This window comes from Podarcis erhardii (genome assembly GCF_964252035.2).
Source record: "Podarcis erhardii genome assembly, chromosome: 7".
NCBI classification, from domain to species: domain Eukaryota; kingdom Metazoa; phylum Chordata; class Lepidosauria; order Squamata; family Lacertidae; genus Podarcis; species Podarcis erhardii.
In genome coordinates this window covers 19,019,089-19,046,561 of record NC_138511.1, presented here as the reverse complement: position 1 = coordinate 19,046,561, position 27,473 = coordinate 19,019,089, and the positions used below count along the sequence as shown (strand labels likewise).

Sequence of the window (27,473 nt, the reverse complement as noted above, 5' to 3'; positions counted from 1 at the left end):
TAAGTGTAAAGCACACAAATTGTGCTTAAAAATAAATTGCAAATGTTTATGATTGTTTCTAGGTGGTAAGAAAAATGCCTATTTTCAGGAAAAGCAGACAGCAAAATCTTAAGCCGGTCAGATGGAAGGCATTCAAGGGATACTACCTTCTAGACTTATTTGCCTGTTCAGCTAAGGCTGAATCAAAATTAGAGCTCCATTAGTGCTTTAATGAAAATCAAAATGATTAAAATTAGTGTTTTAGTTATAACCATTATAGCCTGGCAATTGATACCAATGCAGCAGGGGGAGAGCTGAGGTTAAAAACTGTGTCGTAACAGACTCCTTTCACTTCCTTAATGAGCAGAGATAGGTGGCAAAACATCTTGACCCCGCTGCAAACACACACACACACACACACACACACACACACACACACACACACTCCAGCAAGGAATTCAGAATTATTCTGGGTCCACTGTGTCATTTGAGACCTCGTTAGGAACCCCATCAAGCTGGACGTGGGGGCTTTTTAAGGCTAGAAATGCCAGTGCAGGCATTGGACAGATATAGAGTTTCACTTTTTTCCATTGGCAGGGCTTCCAGCAATGAAACAGGGACTCTGTCACATGCCCACCCCATGCAGAGTTAAAATAAGGGCTGCAGCAGATGAAAGGCCTCTGGGTTTGTGTTGCACTAGGGCTGATTGGGGGGGGGTAGGTTTGGCGAAGCCCTTTTTGGCTGTGTCAGGTCTTTACCTGCCTGCAGCTGACGTCCTACAAGATCTCAGGATTGTATCCAACCGAATTACAGTATGCTCCGTGCAGACCCACTGGAATGCATGAATCTAAGGTAGTCATGTTCATTCTCTTTGATGGGTCCAGTAAGAAAGGCTGTGGGTACGGCTTGGCTGAAATGGTCTTGTGGGTCAATGGCGGAGGGACTGGGGGGCACAATTATATCCCCCACTGCTGTGATAGGGGGTGTCAAAGCCTCAGCCAAAGTCCCTGATTTCCACATGCTCTTGAGGCCCCTTCCAGCTCTGTGAGACTTTCCTGTGCAGCCTCGATTATTCTTCGTATCTTTTACAAGGCGCTGAATTTTGGCACGTCCTCCGCCTTTGGCAAAGAGGAATTGCATGCTAGGTATCTAAAATCAGTTTATCTTGAGTCACCTCCGAGTACATCCCCAGGTCTGTGGGATGTGAAGGCAGAAGAATTGTCTGTTCACCTTACCCCAGTGTAAGCAGCATGGCTTCGCGAGAAGGAAATGCTTCCCCCTGCGCTGAAATGCAGAGGAAATGCTACATTTGTAAGAGGATTTTGGGTCCAGCCATACAGTGAATCTCAGGTCAGATGGATTCACAGCAGCCTAACAACCAAACCCACATCTGCCTGCAGATCACTTTGCCAACATCCTCCAAACTCAGTTACCATCTTTGGAAACACTTCTGAATTGGGAAGAAGTTCCCCATCTTGGTTCTTCAGAAATATGTCTTGAACAGGTGTATTATAGGCAAGGCATCCGGAACTGGCAAAGTCTTTAATGCTAGAGAAAGGGCAGTATCTTTTTGGGGGGGTTGCTGGTGGGAGTTTTTGTCCATGTGAGAAGGATGTAGCAAGGAGGGTACCGGAGAACTCAGCTACATGGGATTATTTACACCTCGCCCACGACAATGCGGAGAGGGGGAGGCAATTTGAAGGGTGGCATCTGCCACCAAGACGGCTGGAGGAGAGTTGGGCTTCAGTCACTCCTAGGCGAGGGACCAGAGGCATCTTAAAGGGCGCTGTTCCTCTGCGCCTCTGTTTTTTTGCTGTAAGGCTGTGAGATGGCAGCGAAATCCTTCAGCTCCTCTTTGTCCGCCTCCTCTTCGGTGCCGTTCCTCTTTGCCATAATCTGGTTGATTTCCATGAAGGTTTTGTTCTTGGTTTCGGGGACTACCAGGAAGATGTAAATGACGGTGAGCAGGCAGATGCCGCAGAAAATGAGGAAGGAATAGGCCCCGAGTCCTTGCTATATAGAGGAAAAATAAGTGAGAACAGGAGAGGGAGGGAGAGATGAGATGAGAATGATGAGTTACTAGAAACTGATTTTGTTTCCCCTACTCTTTACTCCAGGTTCAAAATGCATTGGGATGTTGGCTCGATTTAGGACCACACTGAGTTGTATGCAGTGCTTGTCTTGCTCAGAGTAGTCCCATTCAGATTAATGGACACAACAAACTTGGGTCTATTCATTTCAACATTGAGTTGACAACCCTCTATTGAAGAGAAGCAAATCTCTGTCGTGTAACCCTCCCAGCAGTGGCATGTGGCCCCTGGAAGGTTGCACAGAAAGGAACATGGCCCCCGAGCTGCAAAATATTCCCTTCCCCTCTTGTAACCCAAAGCAGAAAAACTTTACCATTTGATTCTGCTAAAGTCCCCACTAGGGTGGGCCTTAGCAAATGTCTACCATTGTCAAAGCCTAGCACTTGCCATGAGCTATCAGACAGGAAGCATTTAGGGACTTGGAGTAGGGAATTTCGGCAGCATGGCTTGGGTGCCTAGAGCGGCAACCCCAGGGCAATTTGCATAGAAAAGAGTTGGCCTGCACTGCAGCGCCACCACACTAGATGGCCAAAGGACAGTATTACAGCTTCCAAGCCATCAGGGATCCAGTGATAAGAAGGAGCCAGGAGGGTCCCAATCTGATCCTGACAAAAGTGGAGGCCTCTGGGCTGGGTAAATCAGAGTAATGCTCTGAAGGCTGTCCTGAAGAGAAACATATTCTGTGCCCCTGTATAAAACTGAATCGCCTTAAACAGAATTGTTACGAATCCACAACTTCCTTACATCCATGTATTGGAAGACCAGACCCACTGTGAAGTTTGAAAGCCAGTGAACAGAGCCTCCAACCATGAATGCCGCTGGGCGAGACGACTGGAGGAACATCTCAATTATCATCACACTCGGAATCGGGCCTGGGAGAAGGGAGAAAAGGATGATTATTTATTATCGTGTGTAAGGACGCTAAGAAAGGCCTGCTGGATCAAGCCAGTGGCCCAGGTGGTCCAGCATCCTGTTCTCACAGTGGCCAACCTGTGGGAAACCCACAAGCAGGATTCAAACACAAGAGCCCTCTCCCCTCCCATGGTCTCCAGCAGCTGGTATTTAGAAACTTGACTGCCTCCAACTGTAGAGGCAGGGCATAGTCATCATGGCTAGTAGCCATCAATAGCTATCTCCTCCAGGAATTTGTCTCAAAGCCATCCAAGTTGGTGGCCATCACTGCCTCCTTTGGAAGGGAGCTCCATAGTTTAACAATGTGAAGAAGGACTTCCTTTTATCTGTCTTGAATCGTCCAAAATTCAATTCCCTTAATTGTTTTGGTGACCCTTTTCTGAACCTTTTCCAACTCTACAATATCCTTTTTGAGGCGAGGTTGTTCCATAGATTTGTACAAGGGCGTTACGATATTGCTTTACATTTGTGAATTGTTTCCAATGAAGCACTTCAAAGCAATTTCACAATAAACAGGAAGCTGCCTTTTACTGAATCGGACCATTGGTCCACCTAGCTCAGAACTGTCTAGACCAAACTTTCTTCAAGGAGGGCCAGATTTGATGAAGTGAAGGGACGTGAGGGCTGACCAAAGGTCCAACCAAAATTGTTGTCCTTTTTTTAGGATTGAAGTTGTTGAGCTTTTACCCCAGGAAATAAACTGCCTCAGGGGCAGGATTAAATCGACTGGGGGGCCGGATTAGGCCCCCAAACGGACTTTGGACATGCTTGGTCTACACTGACTGGTAGCATCTCTCCAGGGCTTCAGGCAGAGGTCTCTCCAAGCCCCACCTGGAGATGATGATGATGACGACTCTGCTGGGGATTGAACCTGGGACCTTCTGCATGCAAAGCAGATGCTCTACCACTAAGCTACAGCCCTTCCCTTAAGATACAGGGACACCGGAAGCTGCCTTATACAGAGTCAGACCTTTGGTGCATCTAGCTCAGTGTTATCTACACTGTCTGGCAGGAGCTCCTGGGGTTTCCAGACAGGAGTTTCCCCCAGCCTGAGGTGCAAAGGATTGAATGAGCAAGGGAAATGATTATTAAAGATAATGATTCACTATAGCAATGATACTATAGAGATGTAAGGAAGCCATTCATTTTTCTGAGCATACTCACTGGCTCCAATAGCGTGTCCGATGACATAGGCGATAACGCAGGCTATACTCAAGTAGGGCATCCCGTTGATGTGCTGTTGAGGAATTGGGTTGCTGTTTAGAGCCATTTCTCAGTTTCCCTGTTGAGGCGTCAACAGTGAAACAAGAAGGGCAATCGAACATCAGTGAAGGTTGGTGCCTGTTGGGCGGAAGGCAGGGAGCCCAACAGTAGCGGGAGCCAGAGCTCAACGTCTGGCTGACCCAAGAAGCAATAACAGGCAGAGCTAACCACTTGTCCCCACATCCTCCTCTTTCCTACTGATTTCTAGAAGGGCAAGACTGGGACTAGGGAGCAGGAAGGTGACAGGCAGGGCCAAGCTTTTTGGCTGATGAGTGGAGTACAAATGCTCTAGAATAATAATACACAGGACCTCAATATCTTAAGGCTTTGCCTCTCTGCATACAAACTGACCCGGATCCTGTGTTTGTCATCTGCGGCCCTTCTCTATGTCCCCAATTCCATAGAGGTTCGGAGCATAGCTGTCAGCCTTCCCTTTTGTTGCAGGAAATTCCCTTATTCCAGAGCTGTTTCCCACTGCTTCCCACTGCTATCCTGGATTGTTAGATATCCCATAGACTGTCCCTGGGACAGGTGAGGCTGCTGATCCCTTATTTTCGAGGCTGCTGATCCCTTATTTTCAAATCTGAAAGTTGACAGCTATGGTTCGGAGGCTGACAACAAGAGAATGGGCCTTTTCTGTGGTGGCCCCCAACTTTGGAACTCTCTCCTCAGAGAGGCTTGCCTGGTGCCATCATTGCATGTCCTTAAGTGCCACGCAAAAGCATTCCTCTTTACCCAGGCCTATGGCTATTAAATAATCTACGGCCTGTGAAAGGGTGGAGGAGAGGACTGTTATTATGCTTCACGGTGGTTGGTACTTGCATGTTTTAGATGCAGAAAATCTTAGTGAGGACAGCTGCCCCTCGCCCCCGCCCAGGCAAAGATGCTCACAAAACGCACCTTGAGATTCAGAGCCACCGTTAGCACAGCACAGGCGACACAGCAGATCCCAAAACCGGCCAGAAGCAGAATTCTCCGCCCCAGGGACTCAACAATAAAGACCTAGAAGATAGGGGGGAAGAGGGCAGCCTGTAAATTTGTGTGCAAGGGATTAATTCAGGGGCCTTTCGGTGGTGGCACCACAGCTATGGAATTCTTACACCAGGAGATTCAAGACAAGCTCCCTACATTCTCATTTTTTTGAGTCCAATGGGGCTTTTCGTGTTGGATCTCTGCAGTTTTCACACTCTGCTATTTTACAAACTATTTTATGCAGCTGTAGGGAGTTTTGATCCTCTTAACTGCTGCTATTAGTTCATATGTACATATTTTACTGCTTTAAATGGGTTTATTTTTATTTATTTATTCCTAAAAGTGAATTTGAAATGAAATGATTTATTTCATAAAATTTTGACTGTAAAAATCCTCAAAGCAGAACAAAACAATAAAATTATTGGTAAGAACGATGGAAAAAACTACCGTATTTTTTGCTCTATAAGACGCACCAGACCACAAGACGCACCTAGTTTTTGGAGGAGGAAAACAAGAAAAAAAATATTCTGAATCTCAGAAGCCAGAACAGCAAGAGGGATCTCTGCGCAGTGAAAGCAGCAATCCCTCTTGCTGTTCTGGCTTCTGGGATAGCTGCGCAGCCTGCATTCATTCCATAAGACGCACGCACATTTACCCTTACTTTTTAGGAGGGAAAAAGTGAGTCTTATAGAGCAAAAAATATGGTATTTTAAATGTTCAAAAAATCAAAACCAGCAAAAAAACCTAAAAAACACACCAGCGTTCTAGATATCTGGGTAAGCTTGACAAAACAAAAATGTTTTTAACAGGCACGAAAAAGAGCCCAGTGAAGGCACATGCATAATTATCAATAGCCAGGGAGTTCCAATGTGAGGTGCTAATAAACAAGTTTTCACTACTTGTTTTTCAACCTGTTCTTTAAGTGATCATTTTAGTAGCATGACTATAACAAAAGCAGCTTAATCCCCACTACAGGAATATTTACTATTTTGCTTAGATAAAAGGAGAGTATTAAAATGTTAAAAGCATTCATACATGCATGCACTGATTAATTAATTAATTAATAAGGTTAAATTAAAAGCTTATCAGAGGAGCAGTTTGAAGGAGCTGTTTGTTGGCTGCCACCTTGAAACACCTTTCTTGATAATGTTAATATTTCTTGCTTCCAGGTTGTTACCATCAATATAAACTTTGTTAAATACCGTATTTTCCGCTCTATAAGGCGCACCAGACCACAAGACGCACCTAGTTTTTGGAGGAGGAAAACAAGAAGAAAAAAATTCTGAATCTCAGAAACCAGAACAGCAAGAGGGATCACTGTGCAGTGCAAGCAGCGATCCCTCTTGCTGTTCTGGCTTCTGTGATAGCTGCACAGCCTGCATTGGCTCCATAAGACGCACACACATTTCCCCTTACTTTTTAGGAGGGAAAAAGTGAGTCTTATAGAGCAAAAAATACGGTAATAATAATAAAAAGCTTCCCCACCACACACAGGTCGAGCACCTAACCCAGCTCTGGTGCTTAACAACAACAACAACAACAACAACAACAACAGCAACAACAACAACAACAACAATAATAAATCAACAACAACAACAACAACAATAATAAATCAACATGGTAAGCCGTACCGCTAACAACGTCATCACGACGTTGACGGCCCCTGTCCCCACAGTCACGAACTGCACATCGTTTTCCTCCACACCTGAGCTCCTATAGATACTGTCAGCATAGTAGTAGACCTGGAGTTGGATGAAAGACAAACAAGCAACCAAAATTCAGTCATGCCCACAAGCGGGAAAGTGTCGAACGTCAGAAGAGTGCTGAGATGGATCGGCCCAATGGAATCACGGAATGGTAAGAGTCGGAACGGGACCTCCAAGGGTCATCCAGTCCAACCCCCTGCAATGCAGGAATAGTCCAGCGTCCTGTTCTCACCGTAGCTGAACACATGGCTGTGGAAAACCCGCAAGCAGGACTCGAGCAGAAGAAGAGCTCTCTGCTCTCCTCCAGTTTTCAGCAACTGCTGTTCAGAGGCATCACTGCTGGCCTTAACCTCTGTAAATTTGTCCAATTCTCTTGCAAGAAGCGAATGGTGAGTAAGAACATGGGTAGAGCCCTCCTGGATCAAACCAAAGGAGCATCTAGTCCAGCACCCTGGGGCCAACCGGATGCCCCTATGGGAATATTTTTATTTATTTATTTTATTTATTTTATTTATTTTATTTATTTTATTTTATTTATTTTATTTTATTTATTTTATTTTATTTTATTTTATTTTATTTTATTTTATTTTATTTATTTATTTATACATACATACATACATACATACATACATACATACATACATACATACCCTGCCCTTCCCGGTTCAAAAACCAGGCTCAGGGCGGCTAACAACAAATTTAAAACACTTAATTGTAAAAGCAGCATAACATACAGTATAAAATACAGGCTGTGCCTGATCCAACAGGCTCCTTATGTTCTTAAGCATCCATCATTAGGCATTATGGGAATCCGGGTGCTAGGCTTAGATAGGCCTCTTTGGTCTGTTCTGGCAAGGTACCGTATTTTTCGCTCTATAGGACGCCCCAGATGATAGGATGCACCTAGTTTGGCGGGGAGGAAACAAGAAAAGAAAAATTCTGAATCCCAGAAGCCAGAACAGCAAGAGGGATCCGGCTTCTGGGATAGCCTCTTGCTGTTCTGGCTTCTGGGATAGCCGCTTCGCGGGGCTATCCAAAAGCCAGAATAGCTAGAGGGAGCGCTGCGCAGCTCTCCCGGCTTCAGCAAAAGGAACCCGAAGCCTTTGGAGTGCAGTGCGAGGTCCCGCTGCGCTCCAAAGGCTTCAGTCAGCACCGACCCCTCTCGCTCTCCAGGCTTCAGTGAAAGCAACGCGAAGCCTCTGGAGTGCGGAGGGAGCGCTCCCTCTGCGCTTTGGTGGCTTCGCGTTGCTTTCGCTGAAGCCAAGGAGCCTGCATTCGCTCTATAGGACGCACAAACATTTCCCCTTAATTTTTGGAGGGGAAAAAGTGCCTCCTATAGGACGAAAAATACGGTACCTCTGCAAAGGAAGAAGCGTGATGCATAACCCAGAGTCAGGAGCCACGGTGAAGTTGCTCTTAGGTCCCCTTCTAGTGAGGCGGATCACACCCAACTTATGGTCAAGTGTTTTACTTGGGGTGCTGGTTTACTTACGGCATTAATCCCGGAGAGCTGCTGCCCCGCCATCATCACAATGATGGAGATGAGCTGCCAGCGGAGGCCTCGGTAGGTGAAGAGGGTCAGCACGGACATCCGCCCCTCGGCTTTCTCCGCCTGGTCCTCCAGGCGCATCTCCTCCATCTCCTCCTCTACGTCATCCCAGCCCCTCAGCTTCTTCAGGGCTGGATGGGAAGAAGGAAGGAAGGAAGGTCACCAAGGTGACAGGAACCTGGCAGAAAAGACTGGAGGGGCTTTGCCTGCAGCCCACGCCACTCACAAGGTTTTTCATTCATTAACAACAGCGGTTCCTAAACTTTTATGGGTCCTCGGTTCCATAGACCCAAGCCCAGTGCCATCCTGTCTGGCTACTCTATAAAAGGCATTACAGTGGTACCTCGGGTTACATACGCTTCAGGTTACATACGCTTCAGGTTAAAGACTCCGCTAACCCAGAAATAGTGCTTCAGGTTAAGAACTTTGCTTCAGGATGAAAACAGAAATCGTGCTCTGGCGGCGCGGCGGCAGCAGGAGGCCCCATTAGCTAAAGTGGTGCTTCAGGTTAAGAACAGTTTCAGGTTAAGAACGGACCTCCAGAACAAATTAAGTACTTAACCCGAGGTACCACTGTATTCAGAATAGCAGTCTGCACAACCCACTAAGGAAGACAGTAACACAATAACATTTAAAACAGTAATGATCAATAAAACAGTAACGATCAATAAAATATTTGAGGGAGTCGGGCACCCCCGAAGTTGACAGGTGTTGACATTCAAATGATGTGCGTGAATTATGTAGGGCAGGGCTTACCTGCCCCCCTCTCCAATATTTTATCCAAGTTGGCACCCCTGGTAATGATTAATCACACATTTATTCACAATCAAATTAAAACTAGTTCAATTAATTCAACAAAAATAGATGGACTTGATCCAGTGATTCAAAGGCTGTTAGTAAGTTACACCTCCAGCACCCTCCAGGCAAGCCCACTTCTCCCCCCGGGGGGGGGGGGAGTAATGCCCCCTTTGGAAAACCACTGTCATTTCTTTCTGTAGAAGTTTTGGGATACAACTCCCATCAGCCCCTGCAGGCATCAACAGGAGCTGGAGTTCAGCATCACTGGGAGGGCCCACAGGTATTCAGATGCTGTGTCACAACTGAGCTCAGGCCACAGGAGATAGCTTTGGTTTGACCAGCAAGAAGATATACTACCACTCTCAGAGACAGGATATAGCTTAGGGCCCCACTCTCTTTGGGGCGCCAAAAATTTTTAAAGGAAAATAACTGGATGTACATTTCCAAAATACAGTGGTACCTCGGGTTAAGTACTTAATTAATTCCGGAGGTCTGTTCTTAACCTGAAACTGTTCCTAACCTGAAGCACCATTTTAGCTAATGGGACCTTCTGCTGCCGTCGCACCGCCAGAGCCCGATTTCTGTTCTTATCATGAAGCAAAGTTCTTAACCTGAAGCACTATTTCTGGGTTAGCGGAGTGTGTAACCTGAAGCGTATGTAACCTGAAGCGTATGTAACCTGAGGTACCACTGTATAAGACAAAAAACAAGTAAAATAAAACCTACGTATAGCAACAGTGTTTTGTGTTGTGTAGGCTCCTATGATGTAAGTAATGGGCCCCGCCTGCTAGCCTGCTCCCTAAAATATCACTGGTATGCTCATTTCTGTATATAGGGTGCCTACATTCTGCATGGACTGGTTGCATGACAACATGTGCAAATGGCTTTAGATACCTATCAGGGCCATAAATTACCATATAGCATATATCCAACACAAAAAACAGCGGCAATTTTTTTGTTGACAAAGGACAGCTGGAAATATAAAGGTCCCTGTTACCTTCAGTAGCTAAATGGGGCCTCCCCCCATTTGAGATTTTATCTTATAAGTAGGTGTTTTACCTGCTTTGGCACTCGCTTCATCTCCCTTCTGGATCAGCAGGTACCTGGGACTTTCAGGGAAAAAGGGAAGCAGGAAAAGCTGCAGTACTGCAGGGATCCCAGTTAGACCCAACAGAATTGGCCAGCCTGCAACATGAGAAAAAAGAGAAATGTTGATATGCCTGCAACAGGATAAGACACATGAGAAGAGCTTGCTGGATCAGGCCAAAGGTAAAAAGGTAATAAAGCAAACAAACAAACGACCCCGGGACAGTTAAGTCCAGGCAAAGGTGACTATGAGGTTGTGGCAATCATCTCGCTTTCAGGCCGAGGGAGCCGGCATTTGTCCACAGACAGCTTTCTGGGTCATGTGGCCAGCAGAACTGAACTGCTTCTGGCTCAACGGGACACTGTGACGGAAACTAGAGTGCACGGAAATGCCGTTTACCTTCCCGCTGCAGCGGTACCTATTTATCTACTTGCACTGGTGTGCTTTTGAACTGCTAGGTTGGCAGGAGTTGGGAAAGAGCAACGGCAGCTCATCCCATTGCGTGGATTTGAACCACCGACCTTCTGATTGGCAAGCCCAAGAGGCTCAGTGGTTTAGACCACAGTGTCACCCGCATCACCCTGTTCCCACAGTGGCCAAACCAGATGCCTATTATGGGAAGCCCTCTTGCGATTCCCAGCAACTGGAATTCAGAAGCATTACTGCCTTGGGTGCAAGGGAGGAGGAACATTGCTACTGTGGCTATTAGCAGTCTAGAGACTTGACCTCCTGGAATGTGTCTAATCCTCTTTCAAAGCCATTCTGATTGGTGGTCACTGCTGCCTCCTGCAGAAGCCAATTCCACAGTTTAACTACGTGCTGCGCAAGTCAGTCATCTATTTTTATTTCCATTTATTTATTAGACTTCTATACCACCCTTCGTCATAATATCTCAGGGTAGTTCACAAGATAATAATAGCAGCCTGTTGGACACAGGAAGCTCTCTTACACTGAGTCAGGTCATAGGTCCATTGAGGTCAGTATTGTCTACACTGGCAGGCAGTAACTCCAGGGCTTTGGGCATTTAGAGGCTTATGCTTATGCCGGTGGAGGCAGAACGCAAGTCATTGTGGCTAGTAGCTGTATGCAGCTTTGCCCTCCACAAATTTATTCAATTCCCCCCACATTCTGCAACTATTTTCACTCTACTTTCCCTCCTCCCTCCCTATCCCTTTCCTCTTTTGTGTCATGTCTTTTAGATTGCAATTCTGGGAACTAGGTAGCTTGTCTTGTTCTTGTTTTTTTTTAATGCAAGCAGTTCTGGGAGCCTTTTTGACTGAAGAGCAGGGGTGTTTTTTATTTTAAAAAAAGCCTCTCTAAACAGATAAATAGGGATGCAGGTGGCACTGTGGGTTAAACCACAGAGCCTAGGACTTGCCAATCAGAAGGTCAGCGGTTCGAATCCCCGCAACGGGGTGAGCTCCCATTGCTCGGTCCCTGCTCCTGCCAACCTAGCAGTTTGAAAGCACATCAAAGTGCAAGTAGATAAATAGGTACCACTCTGGTGGGAAGGTAAACAGCATTTCCGTGCGCTGCTCTGGTTCGCCAGAAGCGGCTTAGTCATGCTGGCCACATGACCCGGAAGCTGTACGCCGGCTCCCTCGGCCAATAAAGCAAGATGAGCACTGCAACCCCAGAGTTGGTCATGACTGGACCTAATGGTCAGGGGTCCTTTACCTTTAAACAGATAAATAAAATGCTATTGGAGCAGGAGATTTGATGCATTCCTCATTTACCTTCTGTGCTTCCGAGGATCATCCGCATGCCCAGAATCTGAGCAGAAAGGATCCCGATGGTGATGAAGAGCTGCGGGACCACTCCCACGGCCCCCCTTAGGTTTTTGGGAGACAGCTCTCCAAGGTACATGGGGACAACGTTGGAAGACAAGCCTGGTGGAAAAGACAGCAAGACAAATGCAGATGAATCTGGGAACGGCAACAAAAGGGTGCAGCGTATCTGAACCCACCCCAGAGGAACGGTCTGGATAGAGGTCCCAGAAAGGAAGACCTTCTTAAGAAGGTAACTTAAGACAGGTGCTCAGGTGCTCTGTTGTGCTCACCTGCACAGATGCCAATGATGATCCGACAGACGATGATCACTTCGAAAGTCTTTGCCACCTTGGAGGCTCCCATGAGAATTGCAGGGATGATGGAGAAGATGTTGTTGATCAGTAAGGTGCCCTTTCTGGGAAGGAAGGGAGGGAGGGAGGTGTGGGATAACCAATCTCATATAACCAACATGCTTAAGTTAATGGTTAATGCCATAGTAGAGTAACCTGTCCTGCCAAGCTTAGCCTAGGTCACTTCTCCTCACCTTGAGAGGAAATACCGTGCATCTATAAGATGCACTTTTCCCCTCCTAAAAAGTAAGGGGAAATTGTGTGTGTCTTATGGAGTGAATGCAGGCTGCATGGCTATCCCTGAAGCCAGGAGAGCAAGAGGAATTGGTGCGCACTGATCCCTCTTGCTCTCCTGGGTTCAGGGATAGCCACACGAAGCCTCTTCGGGGCAGTGGGAGGAACGCTCCCCCTGCCCTGAAGAGGCGTGGCACAGCTATCCCAGAAGCCAGAACAGCAAGAGGGATCGCTGCTTTTGCTGCACAGCGATCCCTTTTGCTGTTCTGACTTCGCTTCGCTTTCCCTCTCTGCACAGCGCCCCTTCAGCAAAACGGGAGGAGAAACAGAGCCCCTTCCATTTCTCCTCCCACTTTGCTGGAGAGGCACTGTGCAGAGAGGGAGAGAATATTTTTTTTCTTGTTCTCCTCCTCTAAAACTAGGTGCATCTTATGGCCAGGTGCGTCTTATAGAGCGAAAAATACAGTAGGTAAGCAAGCCTTTGTTCTTCCCCAGTCTACCTGAGAAGCTCAGCTTGGGTAGACGTTTGAGCTGGTTGCTCCAGCTCAACCGCATGGCTCTCACAAGCCACTCTTGAATTCCTATACCAATATTTTGAACTTTTGCAGCAGAGTCCGACAACAAGAATCTGGTGCGGTCACCAGCTCCCCATACGTGTTTCAATCAGTCATAATAAGTCAGAGATGGCACTCATGCAGAGACAGGAGCAGGAGAGAGACTCCTTTCTGGCTGGTGCTTCCAGGAGCCATGGGAAGTTGTAAACCCTTTAGGGCAACAACATCTAGAAGGCCCTATCCTGGCTGCCCTTGCTTTGCACCCCCTCTGCATCATACCACAACCAGCAATGTGAGCCAGAACCACACTTTTCTTACCTGCCGCATTTATTCACCATGGGGCCAACCAAAAGCGACCCAAAGAAGCCTCCAAGCGGGAAAAAGGACACTGTGATTGACCAGAGGGCTGTTATCATGTCCTTGCTCATGTACTCCCCATTCCTTTCATAGCAGGTTTCGTTGTAAAAAGCTTTCATGAACTGGAAGAAGAGAGGTATCACAGGTTCATTAACAATGCCCTCTTCTAAGTAAGCCAGGAACAGAGAACCTGCACATTTCCGGATGTTGTGGGACTACAGAACCCATCATCCATGAGGACTGGTTGCTCTGGACGATGGGTATTGGAGTACAACAACCTCCGGGGGGGGGCACAGCTTCCCCTTTACCTGATGTAAACCGTGTCAACGTTCACCATTTCTGGTTGATGGTGCTCAAGGTTCTATCAACAAAGAACGTCTTTATATTATTATTAATACTTTCCAGTCCTAAGGTCACAGGGTGGGTGGGTTGCAACATTGTAAAATGCAGCATTAAATCAGCAAGTTTATTGTGCTGGCCCATCTGCATGAGGAGAAAGGGATCTCTGGCCTCCGGTGATGCAAAGCGGGAAAGGTGTGAGCGAGCACAGAGACTCTACCTACCAGTTCTGGAGAGTTTATCACGGAGACGTTGTAGCCATACTGGAAAGATGAACCAAAGGCAGCCACGAAGGTCACCAAGCTGAGGACGAGGGTCATTCTCTGCAGGCAAGAAGAGGCGAGAGTGGTTGGAGGGTCAACCAGCTTCCTAAAATCAGCCCAGGAAGTGTCCTTCCTTATCCCAAATGTGCAAAGAGCAAGGAACCACATGTGGCCCTCCTCGCCTCTCTTATCTGGCCCTCGGAACTCTTCCCAAGCCACGCCCCCTTTGCTGGCTCTGATTCACACCCCAAGACCACACCCTCGGCTGGAAATGCGTCCTTGAACTCTGATCATGCCTCTTGCTTAGATGGAGGACAGTATTTGCAGGAACTAGCCTTGTACGCAAAAGGTTAAAAAAAAAAGGTCATTCATTGCCCCACCCACTTTTGTCTCTGGCCACACCCACCACTGGCATTTGGCCCTCGGAAGGTTGCCCAGAAGGGAATGCGGCCCTCGGTCCAGGAAAGTTTCTGTCCTACTTTGAAGGCAAACCTTCTGTATTAATTAATCATTTACCCTGCAAGAACCTATTTAATCCTGTTTGAAAAACCAGGAAAGTATGGCTTAGGTTAGGAAAAAGCTAGAAGAACACCGTTGCCCTGACATCTGTTACCAACTGTTCAAAACAGCACATTGCTGTGATGAGAAATGGCAGCTTAACTTTTCATGTATGAGTTCAAAAGGATGGATCTGCCGTCCCATGCGAAGTTAATAGAATTATAGAGTTGGAAGGGACCCAAAGGCTCAACTAGCCTAACTACACATCCATACTCAGCCATGACACTCACTAAATGACCTTGGGCCAGGCATGATCTCTTAGCCTGGCTTACCTTACAAGACCAGCTCCCTTTTTCTTTGCGCCATTACAGTGGTACCTCAGGTTACATACGCTTCAGGTTACATACGCTTCAGGTTACAGACGCCGCTAACCCAGAAATAGTGCTTCAGGTTAAGAACTTTGCTTCAGGATGAGAACAGAAATCGTGCTCCGGCGGCGTGGCGGCAGCAGGAGGCCCCCATTAGCTAAAGTGTTGCTTCAGGTTAAGAACAGTTTCAGGTTAAGAACGGACCTCCGGAACGAATTATGTACTTAACCCGAGGTACCACTGTATTAGGATTAGTCATTTCATTCATTCATTGCTTCCTCTTTTTAAAAAGCCCCAGAGCGACGTGCAGATCCAAACTCACCAACATTCAAAAAGCAAAGACATGGAGAAAATATTGGAAAGGCAAGCAATCTGGGTTTTTCCATCACTCCCTCCCACCCCCCACCCCTGGAAAAAAAGTCCTGTATTTCTAGCTGAACAATTTGGGAAGAATGGATGACCTTTCCACGCATGTTCCGAAAGATCCTTCCACATCACAAGGTACCAGCCTATAAACAACGTGGCGTTTCTGGCCAAGGTTGCAGCTGGGGGCTTTTTAAAACACTGCCAGGGCATAAAGAGTTTCGTTCCCCGTCTTCCAGGAAGGCGGATCATATTTTCCATTGAGGACCCAGGCCTTCCCAATGACCACAGTTGACCTTTCTGCTATCTCTGCTCCTCCCACCTCCCTGCCCACCCCCCCCCCCGTTTGAAATATTCTGGCACCCACCCAAGCACCCCGAAGGCAGATTTATTGCTGGCGCATTGCCTCCCTAACTGCAACAGTTAGATGGTTGCAGCATTTGGGATTTTTTTCAGTTCAGGGAAAGTTTTTTTTCTCCCTCTCTCAACACTAGAATTCGTGGGGCTCCAGTGAAGCTGAATGTTGGAAGATTCAAGAGACATAAAAGAAAAGTGCTTCTTTGTGCAGCACAAAGTTTGTTACGGGAATTACGGGGAGCAGGGCACATCTTTAAAGTTGTTAAATGTTACAAATATTATGCATAAATGTATCGTTTCGACTTGACAGCTCAGGGAAGTTACCTAGCTTTAAAAATCATATAAAATCAACTCCTTTGCCAGTTTCCTTCATTCCACCGCCAATTTGCTTCGTTGGCCAAGGACTTGGAAACCACTTGTTCCCCACCATAATCCCTCAAAGGGGAGGTCATGTACTCACAGGAAGATACTCATAGGTGGTGGCAGACTATGCAAACCAAAGTCCTATTGTCCCTTTGTAGTAGGTGCTTAGAATCAGTGGTGTAGCGTGGGTTGTCAGCACCCGGGGCAAGGCAAGTAATTTGCGCCCTCTAACCCGTGGATTTGCGCCCCCTAACCCGTGGATTTGTGCCCCCTAACCCTACCCCTAACCCTAACCCCTAGATGTTGCGCCCGGTGCAGCCGGCCCCCCTGCACCCCCCACGCTACGCCACTGCTTAGAATGTACAGTTCCCAATACATATCCTGTATCTGCCTGTTGCCCCAACACATTCCTCCTATGTTTATCATGTATAACCCTCCCCTTTTCTGATGTAGCAATGATGTAGTGATGATGCTTAATGAACTGTATGCTGAGGTAAGATAGAAACTTTTAAAAGTCCTTGTCACCCCATCCTCGGGGTTCAAAATTCTTCTTTGAACCCGTTGCGCAATAAAGGGTGTTCTCCCTGAAATGAGAGCACGTGTTGCGGTGGGGTCTGCCAAGCCAACCCTCTGTTGCCAGGCAGGTAAAAGTGAGTTGGCCTGGGGCAACGATTGGGTGGTTGGGTTGCTGGGGCAAATTGCATGTTGCAATGTGGTGGGTGGGACCAAAGGCTTTAAATCTTGGGGCACTCAGCTTTTGCTTTCTCTTTCGCTGAGTGTATCGGATCGCCCGCCCACCCGCCCTGAGTTCCGGTTGACCTTGCTATGCCTGTCATGGGGTCGTCTGCCGTTGGGGCAGGGGCCTAGTAGGAATTTTGTCCATTTGGCTGATTGGCTGGTGCCATTTGGTTTTTGCCTACTACTTAGCAATTCGTCACAACTTGTAAGGTTGCGGTTAAGCATTGGTTATAAAAAATTGGTGGAGGAGGGGTAAGGATAGGCTGGGCCTGCCCCTCCAATGGTGGTGTGGAAGGGAATTCCCTTAAAGGAATCCAGGGGCTTGCCACAATTTCGTCCAATCCCTGAAATGGGACCAGGGCCGGCAAGCCCTGGGGAGCAGGTTGGGTGAGGGCCTGTTGCTCAGCTCAACTGATCCCCAATATTGCTTTCCCTTCACTGGCTTCCAAGGGAGTTCGGAAAGTCAGTTCTGTCCCAGGCGGGGGGGACAGATAGTCTTAACCAATGCCTAAGCAACCACTCACAGATTATGTATTTTAATAAAGTAGTGGCCAAAATTATACCAAAAACCTTTAAAAAAAATTATGTGTGAATTGTGAATTTATTTTGAGGGGTTGCTTGGGGACCTCGACACGCAAACTTTGGTCTACAGCTATTTGCTCCAGTTGGTGGCTGGACTCCTTCCTTTATTCCACAGGGACCCGTGGGCTCTGGCCAACAAGCTGGGTGACTGAGCAGCCTCGCACCTAGATTTTTCCATAACATGTTAATCTATGGAACTCCCTCCCACAGAAGGCAGTGATAGCTATCAACTTGGGACAGCCCTCAGTGCTCAGGCCTGCTTGGGGGTTCCCCAAAGACAACTGGCGAGAGCAGGATGTTGGACTATATGGGCTATTGGCCTGATCCTGCAGGACTCCTCTTATATTCTTAAGTGAGACCCAACACCAATTCCTAGGTTCTGTAACTGGTTCCATTGTTGAATGGCTCTCACCAAAAAGAGGTTTCTGTCAGTTTTCAAATGCAATCAGCCTTCCTCCACTTAAGTCCTTCTGATCGATTTGCTCTCAGGAGAGAACATACATAGGCACTCCACGCATTTAAAGTACAGTGGTACCTCAGGTTACATACGCTTCAGGTTACATACGCTTCAGGTTAAAGACTCCACTAACCCAGAAATAGTGCTTCAGGTTAAGAACTTTGCTTCAGGATGAGAACAGAAATCGGGCTCCGGCGGCATGGCAGCAGTAGGAGGCCCCATTAGCTAAAGTGGTGCTTCAGGTTAAGAACAGTTTCAAGTTAAGTACGGACCTCCGGAACGAATTAAATACTTAACCTGAGGTACCACTATACATTATTCCCCCCCCCAAAAAAACCAATCCTGGGATCTGTAGTTTGTTAAGGGTGCTGGGAACTATAGTTCCAAGGGGTGAACTACAGTTCCTAGCATTCTTAAGGGGGAATAATGTGCTTTAAAAATTCATTGTATACACAGCCTTAGGTCACATTCACACTGTACATTTAAAGCAGTATCATACCACTTTAAATGGGGAATAGAGAGTCTCCTAACAACTCTCAGCACCTTGAACAAACTGCAGCCCCCAGGTTTCTATGGGGGAAGCCACAACTGTTTAAATTGTACTGTAGCATTATAAATGAATGGTGTGAACGTGGTTTTACTCTCTTGAATTATGGAGTCTTTCAGTCATTCTGGTTCAGCTGATGTTAAAGTAGATCTCAGCGACTTCCAGTGACTGGTCTACTGTCCATGGAGCAATTATCTTCAATTGCAACTCGCGTCCTTCCTGACCATTGGCTATGCTGGTTGGGGCAGTAGTTTGTTAAGGGTGTTGTGAGCTACAGTTCCCAGGATACTCTGTGAGGAAGCCATGCTCTTTAAATGTACAGTGTGAAGGCAGCCTTGCAAGTCTTTGTCATCTTCTACACAAGAGACCTCCGGGTATTTTGAAAAGGTATGGGGCTGATGCCAACTTTAGTGCAGAATAAATACGTCTTTCTTATGCGTCATGCACAGCTGGCTTGACATTTCTGCTTCTCTCATGAGGAAATTACATACCACGACAAGTGCAACATTTATTCTTGGTAGAATGGGACACTTCCCCCATGCTATGACTCTGAGCATGTGCAGAGTGCATTACCAAATTGGCACATCCAACCTCTACAGGCTTGGGTTGGGTCGAGCATCCAGGCCAGAAAGCGTAACTGCCTAAAATCAGGCTCTGGAAAGTCTCACTTTAAGAACTAAATACTAGGAACTCAGTACATGCTCAGAGGCACTCACTTCACATGTTTTAGGCTGGGCATTCTGGCATTGACAAACGGCTCCTGGGTCTCAAGCTCACATTTATGGGTCTGTAGGGTTGGCTCAAAAGGGACGCAGGTGGCGCTGTGGGTTAAACCACAGAGCCTAGGGCTTGCTAATCAGAAGGTCGGCGGTTCGAATCCACGACAGGGTGACCTCCCATTGCTCGGTCCCTGCTCCTGCCGAAGTGCAAGTAGATAAATAGTTACCGCTCTGGTGGGAAGGTAAATGGTGTTTCTGTGCGCTGCTCTGGTTTGACAGAAGCGACTTAGTTATGCTGGCTACATGACCCAGAAGCTGTACGCCAGCTCCCTCGGCCAGTAAAGCGAGATGAGCGCTGCAACCCCAGAGTCTTCCGCGACTGGACTTAATGGTCAGGGGTCCCTTTACCTTTACCTTTACCTAGGGTTGGCTCAAGATGTCTCTGCCCTCTTCGCGGACCAACAATGCATTCTCTGAGGGCTGTGACCCAAACCATGCATCACCAGTCAGCAGTGAAGAGATTCAAAGCACACCTGTGGAACTGCCTGCTGCTTCATGGATGCGTGCATGCAGTAATAAAAACCCTGCCAGCCCAGGGTTCGGTTGTTTGCAAGTCACGCCACCCCTGCAGGTCTGCACCTTTGGCAATTAGGAGGGCAGATTATCTCCCCTTGTTTCTCTGCAGTGCTGTTGGGCATGCACAGGCTCCTTGCTTGGAGCAAAAAAAGAATGTTGCAGACCGAGGAAAAATTGCACAGTGCTTAAAAGACTACAGAAAACGGAATCTCAGACATCGGATGCTGATTGCCAGCGTGCCAAAATGTTCCCCAATCAATATTGTGCAAAGATGTCTGTAGGGTTGGAACCCGGGTGCCTCAAATTCTCAACATCCTAACTGCATTGCCTCTTTTTCTAAAAAATAAAATAAAAATAAAATTCCAATATTTTTCAGTGCACAACCACCTGCTCTTCTGACAAGGTGTCTTTTTGGACCTTTATGTCATGGGGCCGGTCCAAGGTTTTGTGACCAGGGGACCTTCGCCAAACCCTCAGCCTTTTCTGTCTTGCAGTGACCCTGCCACTCCCCGCCCCCCCACCAGCACACCCTGGAAAAAAATCCTTAAAAACAGGCCTGTCTCCAAGATCCAGCAGCAAACAGATTGTGGTCTGAGTCCACACCCTCCAACATTCCGCATGAAAATTGGGATATTCTGTTGTAAAACAAGAGGTTCTGTGTTGCAACTGTCAAAATTCTACTGTATTTTGCCCGTTTACCCCTCGACCCACATGCCCACAGAAAAAGACAAGGAAACAGCGTCGTCTGCCAGCCAGACACTCACCCCCTTCCTGCCTTCGCATGGCACGCCGCCCGTATATTGATCTTCAGTCTTCATTTTAAACGCTCCTGCTGTCAGTTCTCTGAGTTGCTGCTCTGTTTGCAGCGAATGCCCCAAATGGAAAGAAGGCAGATATATAGAGAGAGCGAGATCTTCAGTATATGCACATACATGCACCTTGAGTGCGGCAGGGAACACCCAGCAATATTCTTTATAGCCCAACAGTGGGTGAAGTTTGCCCTCTGAACTTCCTCGAGATGGGCATGGCTGTCTCGTGCTGTCCTTGTGGATCGGCTTCTCTTTGCTCCTTTCAAGGTTCTGGGTTTGCAAACAGTCTTAAGGAGGGCGTGCGCTGCGAGCCAGGATCAGTGGCAGAGCACATGCTCCCGCAGGCAGGCGTTCCCACGTCCCATTATACAAAGCAGCCCCGAGTTGGCAGAGTTGTGGAAGGGGCGTGGAAGAGGCGCATGCACACGCTGCCTGATCGGCTCAGAGAGAGCCGCTGCCTGTCAGAGTTGAGGGTGCTGGTTGTGAGTCGGCAGAATCTGGCCCTCTCCCGATTTGCGCTCTCCTCTTGGAAAAAAGCGTTGTTTTGCTGCTGCTGGAAAGCAGAGGAGGCTGCCAAGACCGTCTCTCCTTGCAAAGGGGCGGATTGAGCAATAACGAACGAAATTCATTCCAGCAGCGCATTGGAGCTCCGTCACACCACTAGTGTGGTCAGAGAGAAACATTTTGCTGGAGACAAATGCTTGGTTTCTACACACCGACCAACCCTGTTTGGGGCTGATCTGTCTTTGGTGAATCACTGTCTGCAATTTTGTCTTTTCTGGGGAGATGTTGTGGATGCCTATTAAAAGAAAACTTTTTCAAGCATGCACATAAACGCACCAGAGTTTCAGAGTTCTTTCCCCAGGGGTCTAGAAGTTATAATGGGAAAACCCCGTCTGGAACAGTTAAAATTTCGCCTTTAAGGCTTTCAGAGTCGATTAGAAAAATTCAAGGATGGGAGATCTATCAGGCTGCATACACTTCTTTGGTGATCACTCGTAGCCGAGTAAGATTGTCTTCCGTGAACACGGTTTTAACAATGAGTCCGTAAGTGACTGTGGAGGCCAATTCTGGACCCACACATCCTTCCACGGACATTGTTTCCTGGGCGGGAGTTGATCACGGTGTGGATTTGCCAAGCATGCCTTCCTCTTAGCATGTTTCTCCCTTGCGTTCTGAGTTCGAATGTCTTCAAAGTCCATGACACCTTTGGTAAAGGCTGTTCTCCAACTGGAGCACTCGCAGGCCAGTGTTTCCCAGTTGTCGGTGTTTATACTACATTTTTTTAGATTTGCCTTGAGAGTTGTCTTTAAACCTCTTTTGTTGACCACCAGCATTACGCTTTCCATTTTTAAGTTCGGAATAGAGTAGTTGCTTTGCTGAAAGCACATGGCTTCCCCTCAAACAATCCTGAGAACTGTAGTCTGTCAAGGGTGCTGGAAATTGTAGTTCTGTGATGAGTAAATTACAGTTCCCAGGATTCTTTGAGGAAAGCCTGTGCTTTAAATGTGCTTTCAACATATGGTGTGTATGGTGTGTATATACAGTTAAAGCCATGGTTTTCCCAGTAGTGATGTATGGAAGTGAGAGCTGGACCATAAAGAAAGCCAAAGAATCGATGCTTTTGAATTATGGTGCTGGAGGAGACTCTTGAGAGCCCCATGGACTGCAAGAAGATCAAACCTATCCATTCTTAAGGAAATCAGCCCTGAGTGCTCACTAGAAGGACAGATCCTGAAGCTCCAATACTTTGGCCACCTCATGAGAAGAGAAGACTCCCTGGAAAAGACCCTGATGTTGGGAAAGATGGAGGGCACAAGGAGAAGGGGACGACAGAGGACAAGATGGTAGGACAGTGTTCTCGAAGCTACGAACATGAGTTTGGATTTGGATTTGATATCCCGCTTTATCACTACCCGAAGGAGTCTCAAAGTGGCTAACATTCTCCTTTCCCTTCCTCCCCCACAACAAACACTCTGTGAGGTAAGTGGGGCTGAGAGACTTCAAAGAAGTGTGACTGGCCCAAGGTCACCCAGCAGCTGCTTGTGGAGGAGGGGAGACGCGAACCCGGTTCCCCAGATTACAAGTCTATCACTCTTAACCACTACACCACACTGGCTCTGTTTGACCAAACTGCGGGAGGCAGTGGAAGACAGGAGTGCCTGGCGTGCTCTGGTCCATGGGGTCACAAAGAGTTGGACACGACTAAACGACTAAACAACAACAACAGCTATAGTCCACAGCTAAGTAGAACCTCCAGGCTCAGGAGCAGTATGCTGCAGAACACTAGGCTGGCCGTTTGAAGGGCATTTGAGTCCTCACTTTGAAGGAGCCCTGATTGAAAGCCTCTCTGGTTAGAAGATACATAACTCTAAGTAGGGTTATTTCTTCTTACACTGGTGAAAGTCCATAACTTGGTGGCAGAGCATCTGCTTTGCATGCAAAAGGTTGCAGGTTCAATTCCTGGCATCTCCAGGCAGGACTGGGAGAGAACCCTGCCTGAAACCCTGGCGTGCTGTTGCCAGTCAGTGTAGACAATACTGAGCCAATGATCTAAGTCAGTATAAGGCAGCTTTCTAGGTGGGTGGGTGTGGTAAGTTTCGCTCAGTAGTTGGCACCTGGACTGAGCAGACACACAGATCATTTGGAGACACTCTCCGCCCTGCTATGGTGAAATGCATTGTATTTCTATTTAAGGTAAAGGTAAAGGGACCCCTGACTATTAGGTCCAGTCGTGACCGACTCTGGGGTTGCGGCGCTCATCTCGCTTTATTGGCCGAGGGAGCCGGCGTACAGCTTCTGGGTCATGTGGCCAGCATGACTAAGCCGCTTCTGGCGAACCAGAGCAGCGCACGGAAACACTGTTTACCTTCCCGCCGGAGTGGTACCTATTTATCTACTTGCCCTTTGACGTGCTTTTGAACTAGGTTGGCAGGAGCAGGGACCGAGCAACGGGAGCTCACCCCATTGCGGGGATTCGAACCGCTGACATTCTGATCAGCAAGTCCTAGGCTCTGTGGTTTAACCCACAGCGTCACCCGCAGCAATTCTTCCCAAATGTGCAACTACACATATAGACAAGCATGCGCAAATTTTATGGACACGTGTGTCTTCTTTTGCAACGTTCTCCCCACCACCACCACTTGAAGACCAGTTGTAGTTGTTGGAGAGCAACGTGGGAGACTCTCTTTCGCATTCTGCTTCTGGCTGACCTCTGACTCTCCACTGCTGGAAACAGGAGGCTGGGACAGATGGGCCCAACGGGATTCCTTCTTACACATTCACTGAGGAATGCCTGATGCTGCTTTCAAAGGAACTCCAGTGTTCCCTGGAACACACTTCTAAATCTTGGGCTCAGAGAAGCCTCCATCAACCCGACGCCCTCCAAACCCTTTTGGATTTCCAAGTATCATCTGCTGGGTTGGGGTCCATGGCATTTGTAGTCCAAAACATCTCTGGAGGCTGCCGGGTCAGGGAAGGATGGCTTAGAGCCAGGATGCGGAGCTTGTGGTCCTCCCAACTACAACTCCCATCAGACCCAGGATATGGGGAATGATGGGAGTTGTAGTCCAGTTGCATCTGGAAGGCAATGTCCATCCACTCCAATGGGTCTACTCGGCATAGATCTAACATTGGCTACAACCCCCAAAACATACTAAAGGTTGCATGCAACTAAATTTTACTCAGGTTAGACCCACTGGAATCAATAGACCTAAATTAGTCGCGACCATCAATTTCAATGGGCCTGCTCTTGAGTAGGACATGCATTGGATACGACCCTAAGCCCATGTTTATACTTGCTATAAGAATTTTTAGGTCTTATACATATATAATAAATGTTCATAAATGTACCAAGAAAACACATATATAAATATATAAACCACATGTCTGAAACCCATAGAAAAGTCCTAAAGCCATTTTGACTCTTTCAGTCACCTCAAATATTTCTCTACAAGGTCGAAGGAAATGCAGAAACCTCCCCATTGTCTCTGTCCTCACAAATCCTGCCTTAAGGGCACATTTAAGGTGTCAATAGGCTGAGCCTGTGACTTGTCTCAGGAGTTAAGTATTATGATTACAAAAGAATAGCCAGGCTCCCCAGGTAATCTCCCCAGGTAATCCAGTCAAGTGACCATTAACAGGTAACCCGTAGGGTAAAAACAAAGCACTCAGATTTCTGTTGTAGACCGCCTTTTCTGTGATGTAGGTACGATGTATCTGGTCTTGGGCTACACCCCTTCTGTGATATATGTATGCTGTTTCTGGGGGTGGTCTTGGACTCCAGGGCGGGCATTTTAAAATGTCTATATTAGGGCTTGCACGCATGGCTCTGGGTCCTCCTCCTTTCTCCTGCGTGTGGGGGAGCACCCTGTTGCAAGAGTTAATAAAAGATCAGGCTTACTAGCTGCTTTGTCTCTGGTTGGTCTGTTATTTTCTCCTACCGATAGAGAACCTACAAAAGGACTCTATATGGGCTCTTGGATACCCCATAAGGGAAAAGGAGCAGGTTTTTTTACTTATATCAGTTGCATGCAACTAAATTTTACTCAGACGCACTGGAATCAATAGACCTAAATTAGTCACGGCCATCAATTTCAATTGAGTAGGACATGCATTGGATATAATCCTAAGCCCATGTTTATACTATAGCTACAAATCAAGCCAAGCATATTTTACAAGCCCATCAGTTCATCAGATCAGTGCACCCTGACCAACACACAGTCTTCGGATGGCATGAGTGTCAAGACAAGCTGCAGGCTCTTATCTGCTGCAGCCTTCATCCGCCTTCACATACCGCTTGTTATCTTCTGCCTGTTCTGCCGTTGAGGACTTCTTCCATCACTCTTTGTCTGTCTCCTATCTCCTCCCCTTTGACCTTACCGCCTTGGGTGACCCTGCTGGGAGTACCAGACTCCCGACGGCTTCGCTCCCTTGGGTCATAGGAACGTGCAAGCCCACTCACCATGACATGGTGATGATCCAGCGAGTTACAGTTTACAGTGGTACCTCGGGTTAAGTACTTAATTCGTTCTGGAGGTCCGTACTTAACCTGAAACTGTTCTTAACCTGAAGCACCACTTTAGCTAATGGGGCCTCCTGCTACTGCAGCGCCGCCAGAGCCCAATTTCTGTTCTTTATCCTGAAGCACTATTTCTGGGTTAGCAGAGTGTGTAACCTGAAGCGTATGTAACCTGAAGCATATGTAACCTGAAGCATATGTAACCCAGGGTACCACTGCATTTTACAAGCCCATCAGTTTTTTGAGTAAACTCCATCTCAGGCAAGTTCAATAGTTTTATGAGCCGGAATTGTACCCTATGCCTTCTGTGTAGAACTTATATAAAAAGAGCCAGCTGGGTGAGACCAGTGGCCCATCTAGTCCGGCCTCCTGTTCTCAGTGTGACCAAGCAAGACCTGAGTGCAAGAAAACTTGCCTCCCCTCCTGTGGTTTCCAGAAACTGCTACTCACAAGCATTTCTGCCTCTGACTATGGAGGTAGAACATAGGCATTATGGCTAGTACCTCAGAAGGGAGCAGGAAAAAAAACCATCCACATTAGTGGCCATCACTGCCTCTTGTGGCAGTGAGTTCCACAGTTTGCTCCGCATGAAAAAGCAACAGTTTTTATTTGTCCTGAATCTTCCAGCTGGAACAACAGGATCAGGATGCTAGACCTAATGGGCCACTGGCCTGAGGCAGTAGGCTTTTTAATGTTCTTAGCTTGGCGATAAGTGCTGAGATGATCTTTTAATGCGTGCAGAGGGGAAACGAACCATTCACAAGGAAGAGTGAGAGACAGCACAGATATTCTGGCATTAGAGGCTGCTAATTGACACCTATATTCCGATCAACATCCTTAGTCTGATTTAAACCCACAAGTGGCTGTGCTGCACTTCCTGGTAGATTGTAATTTGACTGCTTCATAGAATCCTGTTATCTTATTCCTTTGAACTTCCTCCTTTAAAAACTAGGCTTGTGTGATCAATGTGATGATGGGGATGAAAAAGGAAAAAAGAAGAAGAAGAAAGTACAGAATAATCTTGCCATCTCTTCTCACATTTGCTTCTTTTTTGCCTCAAAGCCAGGAAGTGTGATAGGGAGGGAAAACCTACCCTATTAGCACAAAGGATTACAAGAGGCCAATAAATTCTTTTGCTTTGTAGCCAGCTTCTTTCTCTCCTCTGAACTTAATTACTTTATAATACATTCCAGGCTGGTATGTGACTTCCCAGCTCTGAATCATGGAACCACCACTAATTCTTATGGGGTTGTGTTGCAGCTGAAATCTGCCCTGTATCACCAGTTATGGCTTTTTTTATTTTCTTTTTTCTTTGCTCTGCTCTGGAAAAAGATTTCCAAAACTTAACTAAACAGTTCATCTATCAAAAGTAGTATGATTACAGGCAGAAATTACCGTAATTTTCGCTCTATAAGACGCACCAGACCACAAGATGCAACTAGTTTTTGGAGGAGGAAAACAAGAAAAAAAATATTCTGAATCTCAGAAGCCAGAACAGCAAGAGGGATCGCTGCGCAGTGAAAGCAGCAATCCCTCTAGCTGTTCTGGCTTCTGGGATAGCTGTGCGGCCTGCATTTGCTCCATAAGATGCACACGCATTTCCCCTTACCTTTTAGGAGGGAAAAAGTGAGTCTTATAGAGCAAAAAATACGGTACCTTATTTTTTGCTCTATAAGACTCACTTTTTCCCTCCTAAATAGTAAGGGGAAATGTGTGTGCGTCTTATGGAGCAAGCGTCTTATGGAGCGAATGCAGGCTGTGCAGCTATCCCAGAAGCCAGAACAGCAAGAGGGATTGCTGCTTTCACTGCGCAGAGATCCCTCTTGCTGTTCTGGCTTCTGAGATTCAGAATAT

General features: G+C 47.0%; 1 protein-coding gene across 2 annotated transcripts in view; it reads right to left on the bottom strand.

Annotated features, from left to right (window-relative positions):
• The window catches only part of LOC309346838 (solute carrier family 2, facilitated glucose transporter member 5-like), a 39,376-nt gene continuing 11,903 nt past the window's right edge, over positions 1–27,473 (bottom strand). The window contains exons 1-13 of one of the 2 annotated variants that reach the window (XM_081871081.1): positions 20,555–21,205; positions 14,184–14,282; positions 13,582–13,742; positions 12,416–12,540; positions 12,093–12,245; positions 10,329–10,454; positions 8,415–8,602; positions 6,848–6,958; positions 5,145–5,246; positions 4,146–4,218; positions 2,814–2,941; positions 405–1,992; positions 1–374 (exon numbers count right to left, since the gene is read on the bottom strand). In XM_081871081.1, the coding sequence (XP_081727207.1) occupies positions 1,756–1,992; positions 2,814–2,941; positions 4,146–4,218; positions 5,145–5,246; positions 6,848–6,958; positions 8,415–8,602; positions 10,329–10,454; positions 12,093–12,245; positions 12,416–12,540; positions 13,582–13,742; positions 14,184–14,282; positions 20,555–20,608 (1,557 nt within the window). In that variant the 5' untranslated portion in view covers positions 20,609–21,205 and the 3' untranslated portion in view covers positions 1–374; positions 405–1,755. Of the gene's footprint in view, positions 375–404; positions 1,993–2,813; positions 2,942–4,145; positions 4,219–5,144; positions 5,247–6,847; positions 6,959–8,414; positions 8,603–10,328; positions 10,455–12,092; positions 12,246–12,415; positions 12,541–13,581; positions 13,743–14,183; positions 14,283–20,554; positions 21,206–27,473 lie in introns of those variants that run through there. The other variant, XM_081871082.1, reaches the window with a different exon arrangement.